This window comes from Amphiprion ocellaris, chromosome 21, assembly GCF_022539595.1.
Source record: "Amphiprion ocellaris isolate individual 3 ecotype Okinawa chromosome 21, ASM2253959v1, whole genome shotgun sequence".
Taxonomy (NCBI): domain Eukaryota; kingdom Metazoa; phylum Chordata; class Actinopteri; family Pomacentridae; genus Amphiprion; species Amphiprion ocellaris.
Genome location: NC_072786.1, coordinates 9570295 through 9594904, shown reverse-complemented (window position 1 = coordinate 9594904; position 24610 = coordinate 9570295). Strand labels below are relative to the sequence as shown.

The following is a 24610-nucleotide window of genomic DNA, read 5'->3' as shown; positions in this document are numbered from 1 at the left end:
ACTCTGTATTTTACATATATAGATATCATTCTATAAATACTGTGTCATACTACATATTACTTATACATCTTGGATATTCATATATGTTTCATATGTTTCCTATTAATTGGCATTTTTGCAGAAAGCACTTTTTTCATCATTTGGATAAATACTGCGCTATTGTTAATTGATAATAATATAATCCTAATCACTCTATGGAATACACACCACGCTGTTTATACCATCACCTAACCCTTTTTGTTTTTTTTACTTACTTCTATTTATCTTTTTATTGATATTTTCACACATACATATTTGGTACAAATACAAATATGTATAAATGTGCTGAAATATATTCAGTATAAGCCATACTATCAGCATAAATAGTGCATGAATAAATATTGAAAATGCATGAATAATATATAGTAGTATAAATAGTACATGCAGTGGGGTGTTTACAGTAGGATACAGTATTAACAGAACTGGACACTTACATGGAAATTCATACACAGTATCTATCTATCTATCTATCTATCTACATATATATGCACTATTTATACTATTTATACTGCTGCTCATAATGAAGTTATTGTAGCACATTTACACTGCACTTAATGCCATTCCACTCATATATTTATTCATTTTTACAGATTTTTTGAGTGTAAATAGTGCATGTAAGTATGCAAGATATACAAACATCCAAGATGCAGAAGTAGTACATGTATATCCTATGAGTATTTACAGTATGATACAGTATTAATAGAATGTTACATAGAACAAAATCATATGTAACTATATCATACTGTATATACCCACACTGCATATATATATTACTCATACACTTAATTATGATTGTACACTTATATGCACTATTTATACTGTTAATAGTGATTATATGGAAGATATTTTAGCACATTCACACTACGCTTAATGCCATTCCACATAGATATTCATTCTTTGTTACAGATTTTTGAGTATAAATAGTGCATGTAAGTATGCAAGATATACAAATACTGTATCCAAAATGCACACATAACATGTATATAGTATATGCAGCATGATACAGCAGATTTGTATGCACTTACTGATGCATTTCATCGCCTTGTACTTTGTGCAGGGGCGTTAAAGTTCAATAATCAGGTTTTATCTAATCTAATGATGCTGTTGAAGTGATATTTTATTTTTATATTATTTTATTACATAGTTTTTTACGGCCACCATGAAGTGTACTGCCAGTAAATAAAGAAATCAAAAATAAATAAATAAATATATTTTTTTAAATAGAAAGAGGGGCGGGGCGCTTTCCGGTCCGCGCCCGCTGATTGGCTGAAACCATAGGTGTGTCAGGAGGTGTGTGTGCGTCACGCCGCCGCTGCTCGTCTCCGCGTCCTGACGTCGCCGCGTTGGATGAGGATGAACGTCGGCGTGTGACAGCGGGGAGGGAGGCGACGCTTCGGGGCCGAGCAGAGCTGATCGGGAACCGCGTCGGAGCGTCCCGGGACCAAAACACGTCCCACGATCCGCGATCAGACAGCGACCGTCCCGGAAACATGACCTGGAAATACTCCGGATAGCAGCCCGAGGTAAGCAGCGGCTTTTATTCCCCCAAGTGTGGCTGTTATGTAATTCTAAGAAGCTTCAGCTGAGGGTTTAACCAACTTTAATGTTCACATGTGCAGGAAACGGGGAAGAATTTTCTGTAACTTTTCGTTCCTTTATTGTTACTTCCTGACTGAGGCTTCACCTGTCACAAACCACATGGAAGCCGAAGTTGCACTTGCAGCCTCTAGTTGTGGGTTTCTCTGTGTTTATGCAGCAGCACCGAGAAACAGAGTAAAAGCAAAAGCCAGTTTGAGATGCGTGTGGTTTAACTGTGTGTTGGGGAGATCAGAAAGGTCAAAGCTGATTCAGCAGAGGTCAGAAGAAGACCAGAACCACATACCAGGCCAGTCCTGGATAGCCAGTAATCTCCAGAAGAGTTGGTGTTGTTGTGATTCTCATCTGGTGTCACGCTTTGTCCAGTCCAGCTGACGTGTCTCTGGCTCCTGTTTCCTCTTCTAAAGATAGAGCATGCAGTCTGAGATGATGGTTCCTCTGGGATTTAAACACAATGTCCTCTGAGGTGATGCAGGGGAAACCAGGGCTGGGGCAGGAGTCGTCCACGAAAGAGGAAATAAAGTTGCAGTCAAGAATGTGCTGCTGACCTATGTTGAGTATGTTGATAAAATAGGGCGATAATTTAGTCCAAATGCAGGTTTTTGTCATTAGTTAGGGCCTTTAAACCTCAAATATTCAGTATGTTCTGCCTTCAAGCATCAAGTTTGCCATTTCTCTTCAATTTTTCTTTGCAAGAAAGTCCATCTATCCTTGCAGATTTGGATTTAATCAAGCAGTAGAGTGCAAAATTTACTGCAGTTTGTGCAGTGATGCGTATAGTAGCTCTTCTCAAGACTGTAACGACAATAACACATTGTAAAAAAGAATGTTTCTTTTAGAAAAAATACTGAAAAATGGGGAAAAAAATCACAATGTCATAAGTAATAAAGTAGTAGAGATCTAACTATCTAACGAAACTATCTAAAATATGCCTGTGGTCATTTTTACCTCAGTTTAAGTAGATTTGGCATTGAAGAAATCCCAAAATAGATGTTCTGAGGCTCTTAAACGTGAGAATTTTACCGGATATGTAGAATATTTGAAGTTTTACTGCTGTTAGTTGCCCCCAAATTGATGAAAAAAACTGCACTTGTCTCCTATTTTGTCACACAATTTTGCATTTTGCTCATTTCCTAGGCTTTAAATGAGTATAAACATAATTTTCCTCACAAAAAAGCACAGTTTTGGGTTGATTAATCATGCAAAAGAGTGCAACATTTAACAAGATACTGAGATTTGTGCAGTGATATGCAACGTGGCTGTTCTCAAGGCTGTGCAATAACAATAAAAGAACAGTAAGTCCTCAAAAAAGTCCTCGATAATAAGGAGGTAGAGTGTGTAATCCTATCAAAGAAAACTATCTAAAATATGCCTGTAATCAATTTTATCTCAGTTTGCAGCCTAAGAAGTTGGCAAAATTATCAAAAAAATCATATGTGGAGGTGGTTTTGTTTGTGTTTTGATCAGATTCTACCTCAGTGTAAACAGTAATTTTGTTGGCAAGTACAATGACCATACATGCCGGGTACAAAAAGCTCAATTGCAAAGTGTGTGAACGTGACAAACTGATGTTTATTCTGTGTTTTTTGAGATCCCCCATCTTACTCCCTGACAGAGAAATCACTGTGTCAGAGTGCGAGTCAACAAACCAGTCCGTCAACAGTTGCCTCCATCTGTCTGGTCCCACGATGTCACACAGACGGAGGCCACGTACTGCCTTCCCTCTATACGCTGTGGTTATGATACACTTAACCCACATTATATCCTGTAGCACGCGTCTGTTTACACACAGTCACGTATTACACAATTCTGGTGAGCTGTCAGGACCTGTCCCCTGCAATACGAAGACTAGATCAACAAGATCAAGCACGCTCTGATCAATAACGCCTGTCCCTAGAATTGACCGAGGACAGCCAGACAGATAAAGATGACATTTTACCTAATTGGCAGGAGATTTAACAGTGAAAGCTGAAGGTGCAGAAGCCTTGTAGAGGCCGTACAGATGTGTCCAGAAGTTGTTTTTTCATAGTAAGGCTCTTGTTTTCCTGCCTTCATCTGACAATTTAGCATCTAAGCAAGTGAAATCTGTAGCTAAGAATTGCTGGAAGTCGGCTTCAGGCCTCAAGCTTTGGACACGGTGCTGTTATGTTATGGCTCGAACAGATGTTCTTTACCCCGCTGTGAGCAGCTGGGAACTCCAGCAAACTCCCGCCCACACATACCTCAGGATCCAGTCTTTCAAGTGGACAGACGAGCAGGTAGACAGTCAAAGTAGCAGAGTGTTTAGTGTAATGTAAACCCTGCATGTAGAGTTCAGTATCTCCTTTGTGTTGGTCAGTAAGTCAGACTGGATGTACTTTGTTTGGCTGCACATGTTGGGATTTAGTAATTCATTCTGAGTATTGTGCTGCTGTTGACTCAGAGGGAAAGGTTCGCTTATCAAACAGTAAATGTCGCATTCTGAGCTTTACGGTCTTCGTTCCCCAACAGTGTGTCCACATGGAGCACATCTGATATCGTTAAACATTAAATAAGCTCCTCTGACGCCTTTTAAATGTGAGTTAACTGCACTTAGATTGATTATTTATTGCAAAGTCACCCTAAGTTGTAAAATAATAAAAGCGACAGAGTTAAATCAGCTGAACTTAAGAAAACAAGTTCAATGAACTGAAAAATATTAGGTTGAATCAACTAGTGGTTACAAACAGACCTGTGTCTCTGAGTAGTTTTAACTTTTTAGCAATGCATCCTGGGTAATCTGTTTATATACTGATTTGATTTCTTGTAAAATTTTAGGTTCATTCAGCTTGTAAACGTAAGTTCCCCTGCTGCCTTTAAAAATTTGAGTTAACTGCACTTAGTTGATGAGTCAAAGCGAAAAAAACTGGCTGAGTTAAATTAACTGAACTTAAGAAAACAAGTTCAATCAACTTTACAATATCAGGTTGAGTCCAGTTGTTACAGACATGTTGTTCTGTCTCTTATTCTTTTAACTTACAGTTGCAGATTAAGAAACCACTTTATTTTACTTTATTAAATTTTTCCTTTTTACAGTGAGATTAAATACCAGTGTAGAACCAGCCAGAAGGTACTTTAATTTGTATCAGAAACACCAGAAAGTTTACACTGTATCTTTTTTCTCAAACTACTAAAATAAATAATCGTCCTTTGGGAGTTTGAACTTTGTAGCAATGCATCCTGGGTAGTACATGCTAATTTAGTTTCTTATAAACATCATCAAGTCAACTTATGAGTTGTGAAATTATTAAACGGAGGGGGTTAAATCAATTGAACCTAAGAAAACATGTTCAATAAACTTAAAATATTAAATTGAACCGACTGCAGTTTATACAGACTTGCTTTAAATTTACGTTTTCTACATTTAAAGACTTTGTTCTTCATTTCACTTACAGTTGCAGGTCAAGAAGCCATTTTCTAAACTTTAATACTTAATTTTTTTCTTTTTGTAAGATAAAATATTAGTCTAGAAACAATCAGAACTTTAAACTGTATTAAAAACACCAGAAAATGTCTGTCACATCTGTTTTCTTCTAAACTTTGTCAATCATTTCAACTTTATTCATCTTATAAACATAAGATCTCCTGCCTCCTTAATGGCACTTAGACAGATTAATTAGTTCAAAGTCACTTTATAAGGTGTGAAATTATGAAAATCTTTAAATTAACTGAACCAAAGGAAACAAGTTCAGTAAACTTAAAAGATTAACTTGAGTCAACTAGTCACGGAGACACTGGTTCAAACGGATTTGCTTTTCTTTCTACAGTTTTAGTAATGATTTTGATTAAATTTTAAGCTCTGATTTGGTTCATTTCCCTCATAGAGCTGCACATCACACATAATATGGTCAAAAAACATTGTGAAGTTGATAATCTAATGATTATTTCTGTTTTTACAGTTTATGGCTCTGATAAATGGTGTGATTTTGTTGAGTTTTAAACTCAAATGGTGGTTTTAAAAGAAGACACTGCAAATTTTTTGCTACCCAAATTCCAGACTTGTGTGTTTTGGTACCCATCAAGCATCATTCCTCATTTCTCTTCCTCACAGATCGCTGAGTGACGGGTTTTTACCATGACCTCCACCATGGCGGGGGACCTGTACAGCCCTCCATCCCCACTGGGAGACTCTCTCCTGGGCAGCCCGCTGTGTGGAGACCTGATGGAGGATCTTCGAGTCATTTCCCAGTCGATGGGAGACGACACGCTGGGGTTCGATTTCCCAGAGTACCAGAGCATCAATTCAGAGTCCAACAGCTCCATCGCACTGGGTGAGTGGATTTAATGAGTATCCGTCAACAACCAGGTTAAAATTAGACACTGTAAACTGGTAAGTAAGGGCTAGCTGTTTCCTGTCGTGAGTTTTTGGCCTTTTGGTGCCAGTTTTCTATTTGTGTGTTTACTAAAGATGCTCATATAAAGCATGTGAGCATCTGTGTGTCTGATAACAGAACATTATATTCAGTCCTGTTGAAAATAAGATAAATTTACCAGACTAATCCAACAGATTTGTTTACATGTGTTGTATATAAATATGTATAAATGCAATACATCAACTAGCTGTTTTCATTGCTGCCATCTGTTTGTTGTGTTATTTTATCTCTTCTACACTACTGTGCATCTTTTATACATTTTCCTTGCGTTTTTAGACCTTTTTGACAGCGGAAATTTTAAAGGAGGGAAAGTACAGGTGTAAATCCTGTCGTTAAAAACAACTGAATTCCATTTAGGTGAGCTGGTTGAAGGATCCTTGTTATTCACTGTGGTGACTGACTGGGGCAGGCAATGAAACTGAGTCACTGTTAATAACATGTTGTGCTGTGACAAGTCACAAAGTCTGGTGTGGAAAATTCTGTTTATGTGGTATCTGTTTTCTTCACCCAGTATGGACTGTTCAGAAGTTGCTTTTATTGGTAGTTTCATTGTGTTCAAAGTTCCTCTCACAAGCTACAATTTAAGTAAAAAAAATAACCAAGCTAGCATAAATTTTATCCGGATACGAAACATAAATAAATTTTATCTGGATACGAAACACCACGTTAAGCTAACCTTTACAGCCAGAAGTAATATTTTGAGGAATACTGTTCTTACCAAGACTCTTGTATATTAGCTATGAAGCTAATGCTACAACAAGCTGTCAGTTAGCTTAGCTTAGCTTAATATAAAGACTGGAAAAAACTAGCTTAGCTCTTGCCTCTAAAGCACCATTAAAGCTAGCACCATTAAAGCTCACTAATTGACATGTTACATCTGTTTACTTTTCCCCTGTCACTGTGCTAAATTAAATTGCATTTTAATACAAGTGTTTTTATTCATATATTTTTTTTTCTGTTGTCAGACAACAGAACAAGTATGAAATAGAAGCAGAAACACACTTCAGAGCCATTTCCAAGCTGCTAAACTATTCATTTTATAGCCTCAATGTTGTCTAATAAAATAATTGTAAATTAAAACCACTGGCTGTGCTGTGAATTTAGTGACATTTACATGTAATTCATCGCTCAGAGACAAGGAAGCAGTAGTTAGAAGTGAAAATCCTGGTCTCACACACTCATTTACTTAAGTTGACTGCTGTTTAGCTTAGTACTGTCAGTCACAGACACAGAGAGAGTCTTCTTCCTGAAGGGGGCGTGAACACCAGCAGCTCGAGACGTTGAAGTAACCCGTTTAGAAGAATACTTTGCAGTATTTTAGCTGAAATATTAAAAGACACATTCTGGAGACATCCATCCATTATCTATGCGCCGCTTAATCCTCATTAGGGTCACGGGGGGGCTGGAGTCTATCCTTTTTAGACTCTGGGAGGAAGCCAGAATATCCGGAGAAAACCCACACATGCACAGGGAAAACATACTAGCTAAACACCAAGCCACTGTACAGCCCATTCTGGAGATGTGAAACTAATTAATCTGCTGCAAAGAGGCACAATATGCGACCTTTCACATGCTAACAGCACATAATACATCACGTATAGGCAAAAACAACCAAGAGAGCTGTCATTGAAAGTATTTAAGTGAACAAATTAGTTTGCAGCAGTTTCCTATCTGCCGCCTTGAATTACCATGTGTCTTAGCAAAGCACGGCCACTGTACTGTGAATCACTTCTTTAAGAGTCTAGGAGTTTAAGAGTTTTCCAAGAAGTCTATTTTCAGTGGAAACAGAAGCTTGTCAAGGGGAAACCCAGTAAAATCGCTCACTGCCGTCTACTTTGTGCTCTGTTGTCTGCTGTAGACACCTTGACTCCCGCCTCCAGTCCGTCGTCGGGGGTTTGTGGAGCAGCTCCGGACCCAGACAAGAGCTTCAGCCCCCTCAACCTCGAGTGCAAGGTCTGCTCGGATAAAGCTTCCGGCTTCCACTACGGGGTTCATGCATGCGAGGGCTGCAAGGTGAGAAACACGGGACTGTGGTCAGACGCAATAGCGTTCAGCCTGATGGTGTCCCTGCATGTACTCTGCAACTTTACCAAAGGTGAAAAACATCACACATGTACAAACACGCACCCAAAACACACACAGAGCCTGGCATGCAGAGGCTCCTGACCCAGAGGCCAGTGGAAAGTTTCTGAGACATGCATGCATCCCCCTCTTCACATGAGTTTATGGACACGGTGACCTTGGTTGACTTGTCGCCTCTCCCCTTGTTGGCAAAGAGCCCGACTCAGTGATGTTAGCACAAATACACACTTGAACATGGTTACTGCTACTGGCACAGAGAGCAGCTGTGCTTATCATACATTTGCCCTCTTGCGGCGTCCTCTTTAGGGATTTACTGATAAGAGAAATTTGATTTGCCTGTATTTTTTAAGGGTTCTCATCAGATTAGAGGTAAACCCTTAAGACTTGAATTAGTTTGGCCCGGCAGGACATTTCCTTGCCAGAGTTTTTCTGGGATTTCAGGAGATTTTACAGAGTAGAAAAATGTGACACTGAGAACATTCTGTATCTCAGAGCTCAGTGATCTGTTGTGTGTGTTTTAAAACCCCCGAGGATCATCGCTGCATAGTTTTTGTAGTCTCACACCTCGCTAAGCTGACCACAGGTTCTTAATCGGAGCCTTTGTTTGCTATTTTTGCCTGACTCTTTAAACTCGTGTCCTTGATCAAGAAGTGCTACGGACATTTTTGAAGTTATTGCAGCTGCAACGGGTGTAGTTACTGCAGATTTACAGTCTTTTGCATTCAATTTAACTCTAATCTGTTGATTAGGAGGCTAATGTTTCACCAATTCTATCCCTCTGAGCAACTTTTCCACCAGTTGCACCATGCACATCTGTCTAGCTCTGGTTTATGGCTCACATTTAACGCTCATCTTGCCATTCAAGTGGCTGGCCGTCTTGGCACATGACCCATCATTGTGTCAAGAGACTGTTGCTATTCAAATATAGGGACATAAGTACCCTGCACATGGAGCAGTCTCCTCTGTTGGCCCTCTGTTCTTAAATTCTCTGACTGATGATGTTGCAGCATCATGGAAAAAGCTTCCTTGTGATATGCAGTGGTCACAATCCACAGTTTCCATGCTGGGCTCTGTCCGTGGATCACTTTCAACACCTCGCTTGAAAGAGAGCCGCACTCAGCGGGGGAATGTGAATGCAATGTGCTGTGATTCTTTGTTGAGAGGGTTTCTACAACTCTACAGTTTCATTTAGTGGACGCTTTTATCCAAAGCGATGCTCATATGAGAGTAGATCCAACACAAGCAGGGATCTAGTCAGGAGAAAACAACCTGGATAAGAGCCATAAAACAAGTTCAAGTGTGATAATAGCACTTTGGTGCCTACAGGCAGGAATTTGTTTTCAGTCTGTCTAGTGCAGGGGTGTCAAACATGCGGCCCGCGGGCCAAAACCGGCCCGCCAGGGGGTCCCAGCCTATGGGACGATTTTATAAAGAGTAAAAATTACAGAGACTACATTAACTGCAGATTGTACATTTGTAAAACTATAAATTTTGTATCAAATTGTTTTGATCATGAAGTGAAATATTATATTGCTCATTGTTCTTTTGTAACTTTGTGTGTCATTTTTGTAATATTTTGTCTTTTTTAGTTTTTTGTCTTTTTTTGACTGACTTTTTGTCGTTTGTCTCATGTTTTTGTCGTTTTGTTTCTTGTTTTTGTCATTTTGTTTCCTTGTTGTCACGCTTGTATTTTTTTGTCTTATTTTTCTCATTTTGTGTTTCGCGTTATTCATTGTTTTGTGTATTGTTTTGTGTAATATTTTGTCCTGTCTTTGTTGTTTGTCCATTTTTTTTGGTGCTTTGTAACTTTTTTTGCCTAATTTTTTATCTCTTTTCTGTTTTGTTTGATGTTGTCTAATTATTGGTCGTTTTGTTCTCGTTGTCATTTTGTGTCTCATTTTTGTAATATTTTGTTTTGTTTTTTGATGTTTTTTGTCTTTTCATGTCCGACTGTTGTTGTTTTGATGATGACTAAATGTTCAGTGCCTTTGCAGACACTCTGTGATCTGTAAGTTGTAATGTGTAAATGATAAACTGAGGCATATTATTGCTGAAATTGAATTTATTTTTCTGAAGAAACTTCAGGTTGTTTATAATTTTTTGTTCATTAAATGTGAACATTTGAAGAACATACTTTTTAAACAAAAACAGAGGAAAAAATTTGAAGTTTTATGGGTTAATATGCTGTAATTTGACTGGTCTGGCTCACTTAAGATCAAACTGGGCTGAATGTGGCCGTTGAACTAAAATGAGTTTGACACCCCAGGTCTAATGCAAGGGTGTTCATTGAAGAGCTGGGTTTTGAGTCTTTTCTTAAAGACTGAGAGAGGCTCTGCATATTAAACAGCATTTGGTAAGTCGTTCCACCACTAGGGAACCACAGAGGAGAAGAGTCTAGTTACCAGGCGCCTTTCGTTGGTCAGTCGTAGTGGGTTTAAGTATTAGATATGCAAAGGGACGGCCAGTACATGCAGACTCAACCCTCCTGTTGTCTTCATTTACAGGCACCAAAAAATATTGTTTCCTTGTCTGAAAAAATACAAAAATTCTGCAAAAAAAAATCCTAAAATTTCTGAAAATTAGCAAACACTTCAGAAAATTCCAATAATTCCTTAAAAGTTGACCTTCAAAGTTTTATTTTACAAAAAAATACCCCAAATTTGGCAAGAAAATTCTTGTAAATATTTTCAAAAAATGAGAAAAATCTTCCAAAAAAATCCTAAAAATATCTAGGGATTGCATATATATCAGTAAAACTTCTTGTTTTCTTTAAGAACATTCACAAAAAAATTACCAAAATCCAACGAAATTCGCTGGATTTTGGTTCATTTTTTTGTGATTGTTCTTAAAGAAACATTTTTTTAAACATTTTTTTGGACCAAAAAATGTAAAAAATTTCCCGAAAATGTGGATATCAGACGTTTCACTGTGAAAATATTGTTTTTTTCCCACATTTTCAAACTTTAAAACGGGTCGATTTGACCCGCAGGACGACACGAGGGTTAAGTTATGGAAGATAAAGAGATGCTAGCTTGATTGTGCCTGAATTTAAACTCTTCTCCCTGTTTGCCCTAAAGGAAGCGTTGCACAATAAACTTCTTTGTCATCAACCTCTTACTCACCTTACATGTCATATACCACGGCACAGTTTTGGCGTGTACACAGACATGCAAGGACATGCAACCCCGTAAACACACACATCTGTTGCACATCGCCTTTCTGATCCCTGTCATGTGGCGTCCGCTTACATGTCTCGGCCTTCACAGTTTCTCCTTTAACCGTTTTCGTGAAGATTTCAACGAGTTTCCCCCACAAAGCCAGATGTTTTCGGTTAAATATGACAGCAAAAGTAATATGTGTCACATAATGAGCCGTAATAACAAGTGCTCTTCTACACAAACGCAGCCAAGACCTTGTGTAAGATGATGTGTGTCGTGACAGTGTGGCTGCAGATTTAAAAACAGTCCGTATGACAGCGAAGGTTGAGGAACGTTCTGATTGAAATTTCAGGGATGTGCGTGGTCTGTCAGAGGATCGTATGTTTTGGCTCATGTGTGACGTCCGTTAGCTTGTGTTGGCCTCCTTCCCCCGATTCTCACATTGTGTCGGAGGGCTGCAGGCTGTCTCGTCCAATCAGGGATCCTGTCCAGAAAGGCCAAGGTTTAACGTTTAAGAGCATCCTCTGAGACGACACATGTAATTTAACTGTAGCTCAATCCAGAATGTAGTCTAACACCAGAGGTTAAAACGTACAGAATGGATGTATGAGGTGCTTCAGATATAGACGTCAGACAGAACGTACGCAGGAGATAGCTTTAATGAGTGGTAGTGGCATTTGTGTTCACATTTCATGCATAGATACTAGATGTTCACACGTACACGGTAGTATTTCAAATTTCATTTTTTCAATGCGTTTTGGTCTTTCATTTTTCCAAAAATGTAGCTTTAAGAGTCCCTTACAAGGTGTTTTTGTCTTGTGACATCAAAGTGGGCACCGTTATCTCCATTCTTACCATGAGGTGATTATGTGCACCAAAAAAGTTCTGGTGCTAATCTTGCTAACAGGAGTTTTACACAAGTTAACATATAAATGAACAGTTTCTTTTCCACTATGTTGACGTTTCACAATCAGTCCACACATATGATTCCCTTTTTTGACTTTTTTTTGTTGTTGGTAGCCATTTTGGAAGCGATTTTAGCTTATTTTCAGGATTCTGATTAGCTGTCGTAGCTCTAGGGTTGGTATTATATCGCCACCTGTTGGTTGGGCATGCTTTTAGCAGTGCTTTCATTGTGTTTTTTGCATTTTCATGTGAACTAAGAGGGGAAAATGTGTTACCTGTGAACTAGGCCTCAATCCATCTATTGGCCAAAGGATCCACAATTAGCTGTTAATGAGTGTAACGTCAAAAATTTGAACTTCTAGGACTAATCATTAAGACAAGTGAATCCACATCTTTTATTCTAGATTTAGAAAGGCTGTTGGGTCACTTTTGATGTTTGATATTTGATTTGATGATTGTAAAATTAAGAATCTGGCTGTTTAGCAACAACATTCTGGGTTTCAACGTGCTGGTCGATGGTGGTGAGTTTCCCTGTAGGTGCATGTTTGGGTTTTTTTTTTTGGCTCCAGCTTCCTCCCACAATCCAAAGACATGCATGGCAGGTTAAATGGTGATTGCATATTGCATGAATTGAGTGTAAGCATGCGTAATTGTAGACGTTTTTGTGATAGCCCTGGGATGAACTGGTAGCCTGTCCATGTGGCTCATGGATGAGGTAAAATTCAGTGAAGAGCCCCGAGAAAGAGAGTACACACATTATAATGACACTGGGAAAGTTAACAGATTTTTATGTGCCATAATGAACATATTTTGGGCTTTTATTTATAAAGAATGTTTTAGGATGACTTTATGTGAAGAGAGTCTCTGTCTCTCTCAGGGTTTCTTTCGGAGGACCATCAGGCTGAAGCTGGAGTATGACAAGTGTGAACGCAGCTGCAAAATCCAAAAGAAGAACCGTAACAAGTGCCAGTACTGCAGATTCCGCAAGTGCCTGTCTGTGGGAATGTCCCACAATGGTAATGCAACAAGCTAAACTTCTGTCAGATGGATAACAGGGAAACGTACAGTTACAGTTGCACAAGTAGAGAAATCAAAAATTCAGAGACATCAGTTTCACAACAGGGTCTAGCTAACATTGGCTACCACGGAGTAGCTTTTAAAGGCTGATACAATGTCTTTTAAAGCTGAAGAATGTACTTTTAGTTAATTTGTAAGAGGAAAATATGTTACACTATACATTTTCTCAATTTCTGCCATAATATTTGTGATAGTTTCTACCTGCCAAAGCACTACGGAGACTAGAAGTGACTTTTAAATAGAAATATAATGAACTGAAGTAACAATTCGATCATGGAAATCATGACATAATGGTCCAATCAACAATCTGTGTGCATTGTAAAAGCAGTTACACAAAGCTCTGGTCAGAATGTCCTCAACCAACACTGTAGTGTGTGTTTTTTAAAAGAGGAAGACTTGTCCTCATGTGATTTAGCTCCAGTCCAGCGTGCTTTACATTGACAGGGTTTTTATAGCAGCGCTCTGCTGGAGCCCGGCCTGACACTGAGAAAACACAAGCCCATATAGCTCCACATCTGGCCTGTCATCTGCGCTGACTTCTTGGGGTCATTGGGTTTGTTACGAAGGCCTCCTCCTGCCATTGACATGCCTCAGAAGAATGAAAATAGAACAAAATGCACTGGAGCTGTGATTGTTTTCGTTTGGAAGAATGCATATATGCTGCTGAAGCCTTATGTCTCTGTATGTGGATTTAATGTAAAATAAAAAGAAAAAACCTCTTCTACCAGTTTCTAATGAGGATTGTTTTTTTCATCAGCCATCCGGTTCGGTCGGATGCCCCAGGCGGCAAAGCTGAAGCTCAAAGAAGAACGCAAGAAAGTGGAGAGAGATGTGGAAAGCCCCATGAAGCCCGACCACAAGATTCTGGTCAGACAGATCCAGGAAGCCTACATGAAGAACTTCAGCATGAACAAGGCGAAAGCACGACTCATACTCACTGGAAAAACCAGCAAGCCAGTAAAGAGAAAGATAAACTTACAAAATAAAGTTTGAGAATATTGTCTTTTCCAGCTACAAACATCTTTGTCTTTCCCAGCAGCCTTTAATCATTCACGACATGGAGACGTTCCAGCTGGCCGAGAGGACGTTAGAGGTCCACACGGTTAGCGATGAGTATCCGGAGTCCGAGAGCAGCCTTCGAGCCGGACAGGTGATTCCAATGGAGGTGTGTGGGGAGCTCCAGCAGACGGAGGCCGAAGCCAGACTCTTCTACTGCTGCCAGAGCACCTCGGTGAAGACGGTAACAGAGCTAACGGAGTTTGCCAAGGCTGTGCCGGGTTTCCAGAACCTGGATTTGAATGATCAGGTGGGTTTAAGGATGTTACTACGAGGGCATTTCAAAAAGTTCTCAGATTCGCTGGAAAACATCAAACCTGATTTATCAACACAGTCTCCTTTAACTTCAATGAACTTTGTCCATCAATGTTTCAAGTTTTGCCTTTATGGAAGAATGTCACATCTTGAGCCTTAAGATTCTCCTCATGTATGACCTTTTCATCACTCTGAAAAAGGGTGAGGGAGGTTCCTGGGGCTTGCTTCTCCTGGAGCACCAGACCTCCAATCATCTGAGTATTTGTGGACAGTGATATGTGGCTTTTAATATACAGTTATGCCCCAAAATTGGAGTTACACCCCTTGTTTCCACGAGAACTTTTTGAAGCACCTTTGCATGCCATTTTTCTATTTAACTTGAACTCAATAGCATGTCCGAGTCATTCTGTGGCCTTTTTCCTTACTTTTAGGTGACTCTCTTGAAGTACGGCGTTTACGAAGCCTTCTTCACCCTCCTGGCCTCCTGCATGAACAAAGATGGCATCTTGGTGGCTCGTGGCGGCGGCTTCATCACCCGCGAGTTTCTCAAGAGCCTCCGGCGGCCATTTAGCGACATGATGGAGCCCAAGTTCCAGTTTGCAACCCGCTTCAACTCTCTGGAGCTGGACGACAGTGACCTGGCCCTCTTTGTGGCTGCTATTATCTGCTGTGGAGGTAACTGACAGAAAACTGATGATAATATATAACTGAACTGGTTTAAAGTGAAAAAGTAGTGTCAATTTGCTTAAAAAAAAAATCCTCTTCTTCATTGTCTTTGTCCCCCTCAGACCGTCCAGGCCTGGTGGACGTACCTCTGGTGGATCAGCTGCAAGACAGCATCGTTCAGGCGCTCCGACTCCACCTGGTGGCCAACCACCCAGACAACACCTTCCTCTTCCCCAGACTGCTGCAGAAGCTGGCTGACCTCCGGGAGCTGGTCACGGAGCATGCTCAGTTTGTGCAGGATATCAAAACGACGGAAGACACGTCGCTGCACCCGCTGCTGCAAGAAATATACAGAGACATGTACTGAAAAGTTAGCAAGCGGACATATATCATAACTTTATACCCAAAAGTGGGTATATAACATTAACTGAGACCATTATGCTCATTAATATACTGGATGCAAACTGCTGTGATCATGAAAACTCAATACTACTGGCGCAAAACTAATATGTGTAGGGGGAAAGGCAGCTGGAAAACAACCATAGATGTGCAGAGATGTTCTTTAAAACCACCCAAATGCATATAAGTAGGTTGTGCAAAGCTGCATAGAAGTCATTCATGCACTGAAACTCTAAGCTAATTATGCCTGTGACCATTAATGCCTTTGGATGTAGTTAATGCCATTTTCATGTCCTTTTATTGTGCATTTGTGCCTTATTGAAATCAAACAGCTGCATCAACAACATAACAGATCCTCAGCCGTACTTCTTTTGTAAGGAACCGCCTTTTGAAAATACTGTAATTCCATGTATTTATACTAATCCTGTGTCATACCACACAACATGCCAGCTCACTTTTTTCAGGATTTCCAGTGTTCCAGAGTACAGTATGTTTTGTACAAATCCTGCCATTGTGATTTTATTCTTTATTTTTTTCCTTTGGGCCAGTATTGAATATTTTCACAATAAGCACAATAATCTGTTGAACTGGTTTATGTTGTGTTTTGTAAATATAACAAGAATGTAGTGACCCCGGTGAAAGGGACATTTGTGTGTCTGCAGACAGCAAAAAAAAAAGAGAAAAAAAGGCCTCAAAAGGAGGAGCTGATACTTTCTGAGCCTAGAAATCCAAATGAGACAGTTTATATTTTTTATCATGTACAGTATACTAGATTTAGTAAAAATGTCTTTGCTGTTTCAATGAAAGGAATTGTTTTTTGTGGTAGCCTGGAATAAACTAATATGTTTAAGTTTTTTAATGTTGCGATTTATTTACCTGCCCAGTGAAGCCGATACTTGTCTCTTTGCATTGAATACATTTTAATATTTCCTTTAATCACATGTTAAACCTTCTGCTGTGATTATAAAACATTTTTAATATGATAAAGGTCCATACTAGGATTTGTTCCATCCACATACCTTCATTTAAAACCAAATAAATTATGAGGAAAAACAGCTTTTACCATTATACATATCCAACGTTATTAATGTTTACAGCAGGATGTTAATTTGTCAGTAAATATAAAGGATATTAATGACATAGCAACAGTTGTAAATTAACCGTTTTACAAATTATATTTTATCACTATATTCTTTCCAGTCTATTGTTTTACTCCTCCAGTCCAATAGGTGGCGGTAAAATTCCAGGAAATGAGAAAAAGTTGGAGCGAATGCATGAATATGAATGGTAAAGTTTCAAAATTAAGGTAATAGAATTGGAAAAGGAACAAAATATTGGCATCTGCGTGAAGTATAAAAGAAGACTCAGAGTATTTATGTGTGGTACAAAGTGGTTCATACACAAAAGGAGAGAAAAATATTTAAAAATGATGCTGAATAAACCACCAGATCTAATAAACAGGTATGACCAAGACCATTAAGAGTTTTATAGAGAGATTTTGAAATCATTTCTGAAAAAGAAATTGGTGTAATGTGTGTAATTTCTGCTTGTTATTTTTCTGCAATATCCCTAATATTTTTTTTTTTTTGCACTATCCTGCTGCTTCAAAACCAAAAAATCCCCAGCTGTGGGATTAATAAAGATTTATGTTATGTCAATTTATCTTAATAAAGGCTTCAAGTAGTATATTGGCTTTTAGTATTGTAGCATGTATTGGTTTGAGAGAGAAACAGTCTGGCAGTGTTCTTCAAATAATAAATACACATTCTCAGTTATGTAGTGTTAAAATGAGGGCTTTACATAATATAGATATTTAACTTCGATTTTAACAGATTTTTTTTCATATTTTAACAGAATCTGGTGCAAATTTTTACATTAAATGTGTAGAATAAAGTCAAATTTGACTAAATATGAAGATTTTCAGCTTAGATTTGCTCATTTTTGTTGATTAAAATTCAGATCACACATGAGTAGTTCAAGAAATGTTGGACATCTGCAGCTGAAATGATCATTTTTCTGCAACACTCAGATTTAGAGATCGTCTTAAAACGACAGAGTTTCAAATGCGCAGCTCAAAACTAATATTTGACCTAAAGAAGAGTCAACAATGAGTTAAAGAAGATTTAATGCCAGCGACCAAAACTTCAGCTTTGTTCTGATTAAGCTGTAGAAAATTCAGCTAGAGTCAAAAAGGGCCTCGATTTACTAAATAAAATACTAATGGAACCAACAGGGAAGAGTCCAGTAATTATACAGATATTAAGAATTGGTCAGACAAAGTTCTGCCACCGAGGTCTTCACCCTAATATGTGAATTACCCTGAGATGACACGAGTTATAAATCTAACGTGTATAAATGAAGTTCAACTGAGCTCAAGCTGAGACATCTGACTGGCCATTTTAATCATCTATCCATGCATCCATTATCTATACGCCCAGAGAAAACCCACACATGCAGAAGAAAACATGCAAACTCGATGCAGAAAGATCCCAGTGCTGACCACCGAGCCTCTGTACAGCCCCATTTTAGTCAGTGTCAAGAAAAAAAGAGACAGTGGAGAATTTGCTCTGATTTCATGCTAGTGGAAAGGAGAACAGCTGGGATAATTATAAACTGTAACAGAACCAGATAATAATTGACCTTTAAAGTTAGAATGAAGCAGTGATGGAGGCAGCAAAGTAAATAAAGGCTACTTACTGGTCACAAGGGTTCAAACCCCACTAAAAATAAAAGGATTTGGGAAAGTAGCAAAATGAAAAAGGGGAGTTTTTGCACAATAATAACAGATACGATGAAATAACTGATAATTAATGACTGGACTGTGAAGTAAACTGTTTAAATCACAGCTTTTCCTCCTCAGTCTTCTATTGATTTCAAAATTTGGGATCATTTTCATTCAAGTAGGCTGATGTGAACATGATGATGTGAAATGTGCTAACATTTACATATGGGTCAAAAAATCCAGAGATAACAAACATATCATCTCCCAGAAATAAAAATAACAACAGATCTCTTTATTTTATTTACAATTTTTGCGGTATGTGTATGAGTTTCTGTGTTGTTGTTTTGTTTGCTTAGGGTTTTTTTATGGTTTTGCACCAGATATGGGATTTTTTTTGTCGTCACTTTTGTTAATACTTGTCTTTGTTTCATGTTGTTTGGTTTTCTTTTTCTGTCTCTTTGTTGATGCCCTATTTTGCCAGATGTGTACTGTTAAAATCTGGACACCAACAAAGAGCTCTGAGTCATTTTAATGCGGGAAAAACGTGTTTATGAGGCTCACAAAATACATGTGTGCTGTGTTACAAAGAAATCACATTTCTAAATCAGATCAAGCACAGTTTTTCCTAAACCTACTATCAAATAGCTTGCTGAAACAAAGAGCTAATATTGGATATATGAATGTTTTAGGTGAATGAAAAGTGGGCTGGTGTGGTAAAAAATAATTTTGAAGCCTTGTCTGATATATAAAAAAAAGCAGAAGATCAAATAAATAATAAAAACTAATAATTCATATCAGCATTTCACTTGTGTTATTGTATTTTACATGTATGGTTATTTGAGTATGTTAAAATATTAACATAACTTATCTTCTTTAATTTCTGTTTTTTGAACAATACAAATATAAAGTGATTTATTTTGGAAGTAGAAAAAAGCTGTTTAAAGCATGTAAAAGAAAAAAAGGTGCATTTGGACCATTTACATTTTTGTTTTTAATTTTTTTAAGATTTATTCTTAATTTTTTTCTTCAATATCTTGTAATCAGGAGGTTAATATTTCTAGAATTGCAACAGGTTGGGAGCTGAGGCCTTGTAGTGAATCTGTAAATTGTTCCATGATTAAAAAAATAAAAAAAATTATTGGCTAATTATTACAGCCTTTTTTAAAAAAAAAAAAATACTGAAAACATTGCATTCAAATAAGATGTCCAAAGAAATCTGTTAAATAAATCACAGCTTCAAAAACAAAGATTTAACCCTCCTGTTGTCCTCATTTACGGGCACCAAAAAATATGTTTTCCTTGTCTGAAAAAAATTCAAAAATTCAGCAAAAAAATCCCCAAATTTCTGAAAATTTGCAAAACCTTCAGGAAGAAAATTCTAATAATTCCTTAAAAGTTTCCCTTAAAAGTTTTATTAAAAAAAAAAAATCCCCCAAATTTGGCAAGAAAATTCTTGTAAATATTTTCAAAAAATGAGTAAAAATCTCTCCCAAAAATCCTAAAAACATCTAAAGTGATTACAGATATATCAGTAAATCTTCAAATATTTTCTTTAAGAACATTCACATAAAAATCAACCAAAATCTTTTCACTGTGAAAATATTTTGTTTCCCACATTTTCAAACTTTAAAACGGGTCAATTTTGACCCGCAGGACAACACGAGGGTTAAGAGCCGTTTACGTCAACAATAGGTGGCGATACAGCTCCGAGTGGTGGCAGTTTGACATTACAGACGCGACTTAGAAGACGAAGAAGAAGACAATGCAGAAGAAGAAGCAGCCTGGTGGCGGTAAAGCTTCACGGAACAAACATGGCCGAAGCACTGGGATGCAGACGGGCTGAACTCGAACCAAACTTCTTGTGAGCAGCTGGAAAAGATGGAACAAACAAGTGAAAGCCCCCAGAAAACATTTACCTGCCAGCTGTGCGGTCTGTGCAGTGCTTTCACGTACTACGGCCAGAAACCGCCAAACACCAGAGCCATTGTGTGAGTGGAAAAGAGCAAGAAAAAAAAAGACGCTTTTTGTAGCGGAGCTCTGGAGCTAGCTGGGCTAAAGCTAATATTGTTAGCCTGTAACGTTAACTTTTGGTGCACACAAAACATAAGCCCGTTATTTATATTACGGCGTATTTAAAACAACAGCCGGTGAGTCAAAAATAATTTCCAATACAGAAATAAGTTTAAATATTAACGCTAAGACTACTTATTATGTGAATTTATCAGAGTAATTTTAAATTTAAAGCTTTAAAGCTCATATAAAATTACTTGACTAAATTGAATGTTAAAAATAACAGCTTGCAAAATTAAATATGCACATTTACGCAGCTCATTTTAGTCCATAGATAGAGTCCATAGATTATTTTATATATAATACAAAAATAATAATTAAAGCTTTATTGTAGAGATGTATTAATTTGACTGATTAAATGAACTGTTTTCATTGATGATTTTGTTTTAGTCAGTTTTTTTTTTCTTTTTTTTTGTCTGCATTTGTTCTCATTGTTTAACTCCACAAAAGGGGAGTCAACATTATATGAGATCGATGCATATTTTAGTCTTGCAGCCAAATATTTTAATAAAAATGATTTAATATTAAAATATTTGGCTAAATTAGTCAGTTTAATCTCCAAAATAAATAGTAGTGTGTTTTTTTTAGCCCTGATATTTCTTATTTTATTTCAACTTACTGTTTTAAACATTTTATTTTTAATATTGTATCATACTCATGTCTCAGTGCCTGTCTGTTTGGCACTGCATTTATTTTCATGTGCAGTTTTATTTTCTGAGCAATGTCTTTCACAAGAATTTCCTTCTGCATCAATAAAGTTTATCTTGTATTTAAATTGGTTACGGTATTTTTCCATGATTAATTGTAGCCTTAATAATTATCATATTCAGGCAAAGTTTAATTTCATGTAATTTTTTAGGGTCTCAATCGTTAATATTTAAATTACTTAATTATTTGCTGTCTTAACCATACTTTTTAAACTTTTTAGGTTAATTTGTAGTGCCAATGTTTGGCTGTTGCTCCAAATGCTATGTATAAATAACTGCAACTTGACCTAACCTACAAATTTTCCTTACTTACTTAGCTATTAAGGATTCTAAACACTAACAAATAATTATTATAATTATAGATGGAAACCCAACAAACCCAAAGAGTCGCTATGAGCAAGTATAGTGGTGAAAACAGCATATGCCTTGAGTCACATTTACGTCAAGCCAGTGTCAACCAAATGAACTTAAGTTTATGTCTTGTTCGCTGTCGTCCATCAGATTGCTCGAGGAGTGTTTTGTGACCAAAGACCCCTTCAGCCCGGATAAGGAAAAGTTTCTAGTTTTGGGATCCACCTGCAGCCTGTGCAGCAAATGTGTCTGCGTCGGATCGGTAAGATTTCTCAACCTTAACAACATGTGTGATCATGGAATTCAGCCTAATGCAGAAATGCCCGTCATTGCTTACTGAGATACAATATGTTGGGACAGATGAACCAACTCAAAATTATTATCATCAGCATAAACTGGGAATATATTAATTTGAAACACACAGCCTGTTACACACTTAAAAAAAATATAATCCCAGAACTTGTTTGCTGACTTACAGAAAAAGTTCAAAACATTATTTTTGTTGTTTTAGTCCCAAGAGGGTTAAATTTGCACCTAAAAAATAAAAGTTCACTTAATGACAAATTTTCAACCTTTGAGTTAATCCGCATCCTACTCAGGTGTGGCTTTAAAGGACAATAATCAGATAATCTGGCCTTAAAATGCAGCTTTTTTCAAAGGACATGATGCACCACATGACGAGAGGACGATGAGAGCAGGTTGCTGGATGTTTTATGTCAGTTTTTGCTATAGTCAGGCACTCAAATGTCCACAAATCCACCATGTTTTCGTAAGAAATGGGTTCAGAAAGCTCTCAATGTCCGACAAAGTGATCCTGTCTCCGCGAAATGTCCTCCAACTCAGCCGAACCCTTCAGGAGAGCAGGACAACATTGTTACAGATAATACTGGACATACTATTGACTTCTGATTTCTGACTAGTAAAATGTGTAGTTGCTTGCTTTATGATGTCCATTCTGTTACAGAGATGTCCTGTGTAGGAAAAACAAATACCTATTCCCTTGTGTCAAAAATGCAGGATAAGTTTTAGTAAGATATTACATGCTGTGTTGATATTATGGTTCGGTTGAGTTCTCTAGTATGAACAGGTGTCATTCTTAGCAAAAATCATGCATCTGTGCTTTTAATGTTTGCCTCAGATGACTTTATCATCGTGTACAGACTGAACTTCATGATCGTGAAGCTCTTGAAATCAATTAATGCAGTTTCACAAATAGAAAATCTAAAAAAATCTCTCCATCTGGGAATGAATGTGATTCGTCCCACCAGGTTGTTGTATGCTGAACTTTGCTCTCCTCTCCTGTCAGGACTGCAGCCTCTTCTACACCAAGAGGTTCTGCATGTCGTGTGTGAACAAACACTTGGACCAGTTTCCTCATCAGATCCAGGCCGAGCTGGCTAAGAAGAAGCAGAACTCCAAAGCTGCCGTCTCATGACACCAGACAAGAGGTCCATAACCTGCTCACCACTCTGCAACAAACGTCTTGAGTACATTTAGACAAAAATAGACTCAAACATGTGTAGAGGTGTTTTGCCAGAGCTCTTAATGAAAACCACACTGGAGCAAACTGCAAAAACGCCACATTGGTGAAACAAAACCTCTTGTAGTTTATTGTCGTTGCTCCGGGTTATTATTAAGTTGGCAGGAAATTAACACCACCCACCAGAAAAATGCTATTTTATGCTTGTGGCCGTTACACTGCTTTGTTATCCTACTCAGTGTTATTTATTTATTGTTAAAGGTTTTATAGAAGGAAGCAGCAGGTCTGACTTTCTCGAGGTATTTTTAAGAATGCGACCTTTGCTACTAATAAGCCTTATATTCCCATTTCTCTTTTAACTAATAATCTGTGGTAAAGTAATTTTTGCAGCCCAGTTCTTCTATTCTTGCATCGCTGCACACAGTTTTAGCGATTTTGCAGCTATAAATACGTGACCCAGACTAGAGTAGTAACTGTATAACTAGCGTTTGTTGTAGTGACTGAATTATGTAAGGTTGCATCATCCTAGTCAGGTTAAAAATACACACTTTACAGCACAATCTGTGCTTCCCAACATACAAAGAAATGGTTAAAATAATACTATAAATGCTAAAAAATATATGTTGTCAGGATTTAAGCATTATTACCTGATGGGAAAATCTCAGCAATGTCTTTAGTAAACTGTAATAAAACCAAGAACCTTCATCTTAAGGTTTCACACTTGTTGCTCCTACTGCCTGTTTTCTCTGCAGCTAAAACCACTGTGAAGGAAAGTATTACCGCTTTGGTTCTGCATTTGAGACCTTAACAAAATGTTCTCTCGCCTTATTTCTCACTCACCCGCCTAATCAGTTTGATCAAAATCTGTTTTGGGTTCAGGGATCAGTCTATACAACACCGTGCACAGTTTGCAGCAGCATAAACACATTATGGATTAAGTGTGATCCCAGCGATAGCATCTATATAACAGATGGCCTCGCTGCAGTTATCACGAGATGTTTGAGTGTTTTTAAGGGTTAATTGAAACAGCATGGCCTTAAAGGCAGGCCCAGTGATTTCTTTTTTTCTTCCTCTTTTTTTTTTTTTTACTGGCGAATGCTGCAGTGGAGGAATGTAGATGACACTGTAGAGTTTAGGTTGGGACATTGTGAACTTCTGGCCATGTAGAACTCGCTGTTCTTCTTCCATTAGCTCAGAATTCCTATACAGCTCTGGGATGTACAGAAAATAAATCCGATAATCCTCGCTGTGAATCCCAGTTAAATTCTTCAGGCCTTTTTTTCTTTTCTTTTAGAGATGCACACTCAAACCTGCATCCTTCTCTGACTCGTCTGTGTTTCAATTCTAAGTAATTACAGCCAGCAGAGCACACAAACCAGCCCTGTGGCACCAGTGGCAAAGTCTGACAGCGATAGGCACCGTGCCAACGATGACGGAAGGCTTCTGCTCCAGATCTGATGTCACTGGAGGCAGATTTTTTTTTTTCACTTTCTCGTTGTTTTCCTGCATGAAAACCTCCCTCAGTGTCACAGTATCCTCCAGTAACCTCCGAGCTGCAACTGAGTAGATTTACAATGATCGAATCAAGTGTGCCTAAGCTGTTTATGTGGCACCAAATCAAATTAAGTAGCGATATCTGTCAGCACACATGCAAC

At 37.9% G+C, this 24610-nt stretch overlaps 2 protein-coding genes across 6 annotated transcripts in view; both read left to right on the top strand.

Annotated features, from left to right (window-relative positions):
• Nucleotides 1-1380: 1380 nt before the first annotated feature.
• Nucleotides 1381-16484, top strand: pparaa (peroxisome proliferator-activated receptor alpha a). 2 transcript variants are annotated; one of them, XM_023277231.3, is made up of 8 exons: nucleotides 1381-1562; nucleotides 5705-5924; nucleotides 7885-8039; nucleotides 13050-13188; nucleotides 14007-14206; nucleotides 14286-14555; nucleotides 14992-15235; nucleotides 15349-16484. In XM_023277231.3, the coding sequence occupies exons 2-8, from the start codon at nucleotides 5729-5731 to the stop codon at nucleotides 15591-15593; spliced, it is 1449 nt and encodes a 482-aa protein (XP_023132999.2). In that variant the 5' UTR covers nucleotides 1381-1562; nucleotides 5705-5728; the 3' UTR covers nucleotides 15594-16484. The 2 variants fall into 2 exon arrangements, with proteins under 2 accessions (XP_023132999.2, XP_023133001.2); XM_023277233.3 differs by having other exon boundaries at nucleotides 1382-1562; nucleotides 14289-14555.
• A 3631-nt stretch (nucleotides 16485-20115) lies between these two features.
• cdpf1 (cysteine rich DPF motif domain containing 1) overlaps nucleotides 20116-24610 on the top strand; it is a 113923-nt gene continuing 109428 nt past the window's right edge. For 3 of the 4 annotated variants that reach the window (XR_008600145.1, XM_035951407.2, XM_055006343.1), the window contains exons 1-3: nucleotides 20116-20335; nucleotides 21626-21737; nucleotides 22782-22923. Coding sequence is in view for 3 of the 4 variants with exons in the window: in XM_035951407.2 (XP_035807300.1) it covers nucleotides 20226-20335; nucleotides 21626-21737; nucleotides 22782-22910 (351 nt within the window). In the remaining variant the exon portion in view is untranslated. Of the gene's footprint in view, nucleotides 20336-21625; nucleotides 21738-22781; nucleotides 23674-24610 lie in introns of those variants that run through there. The other variant, XM_023277228.3, reaches the window with a different exon arrangement.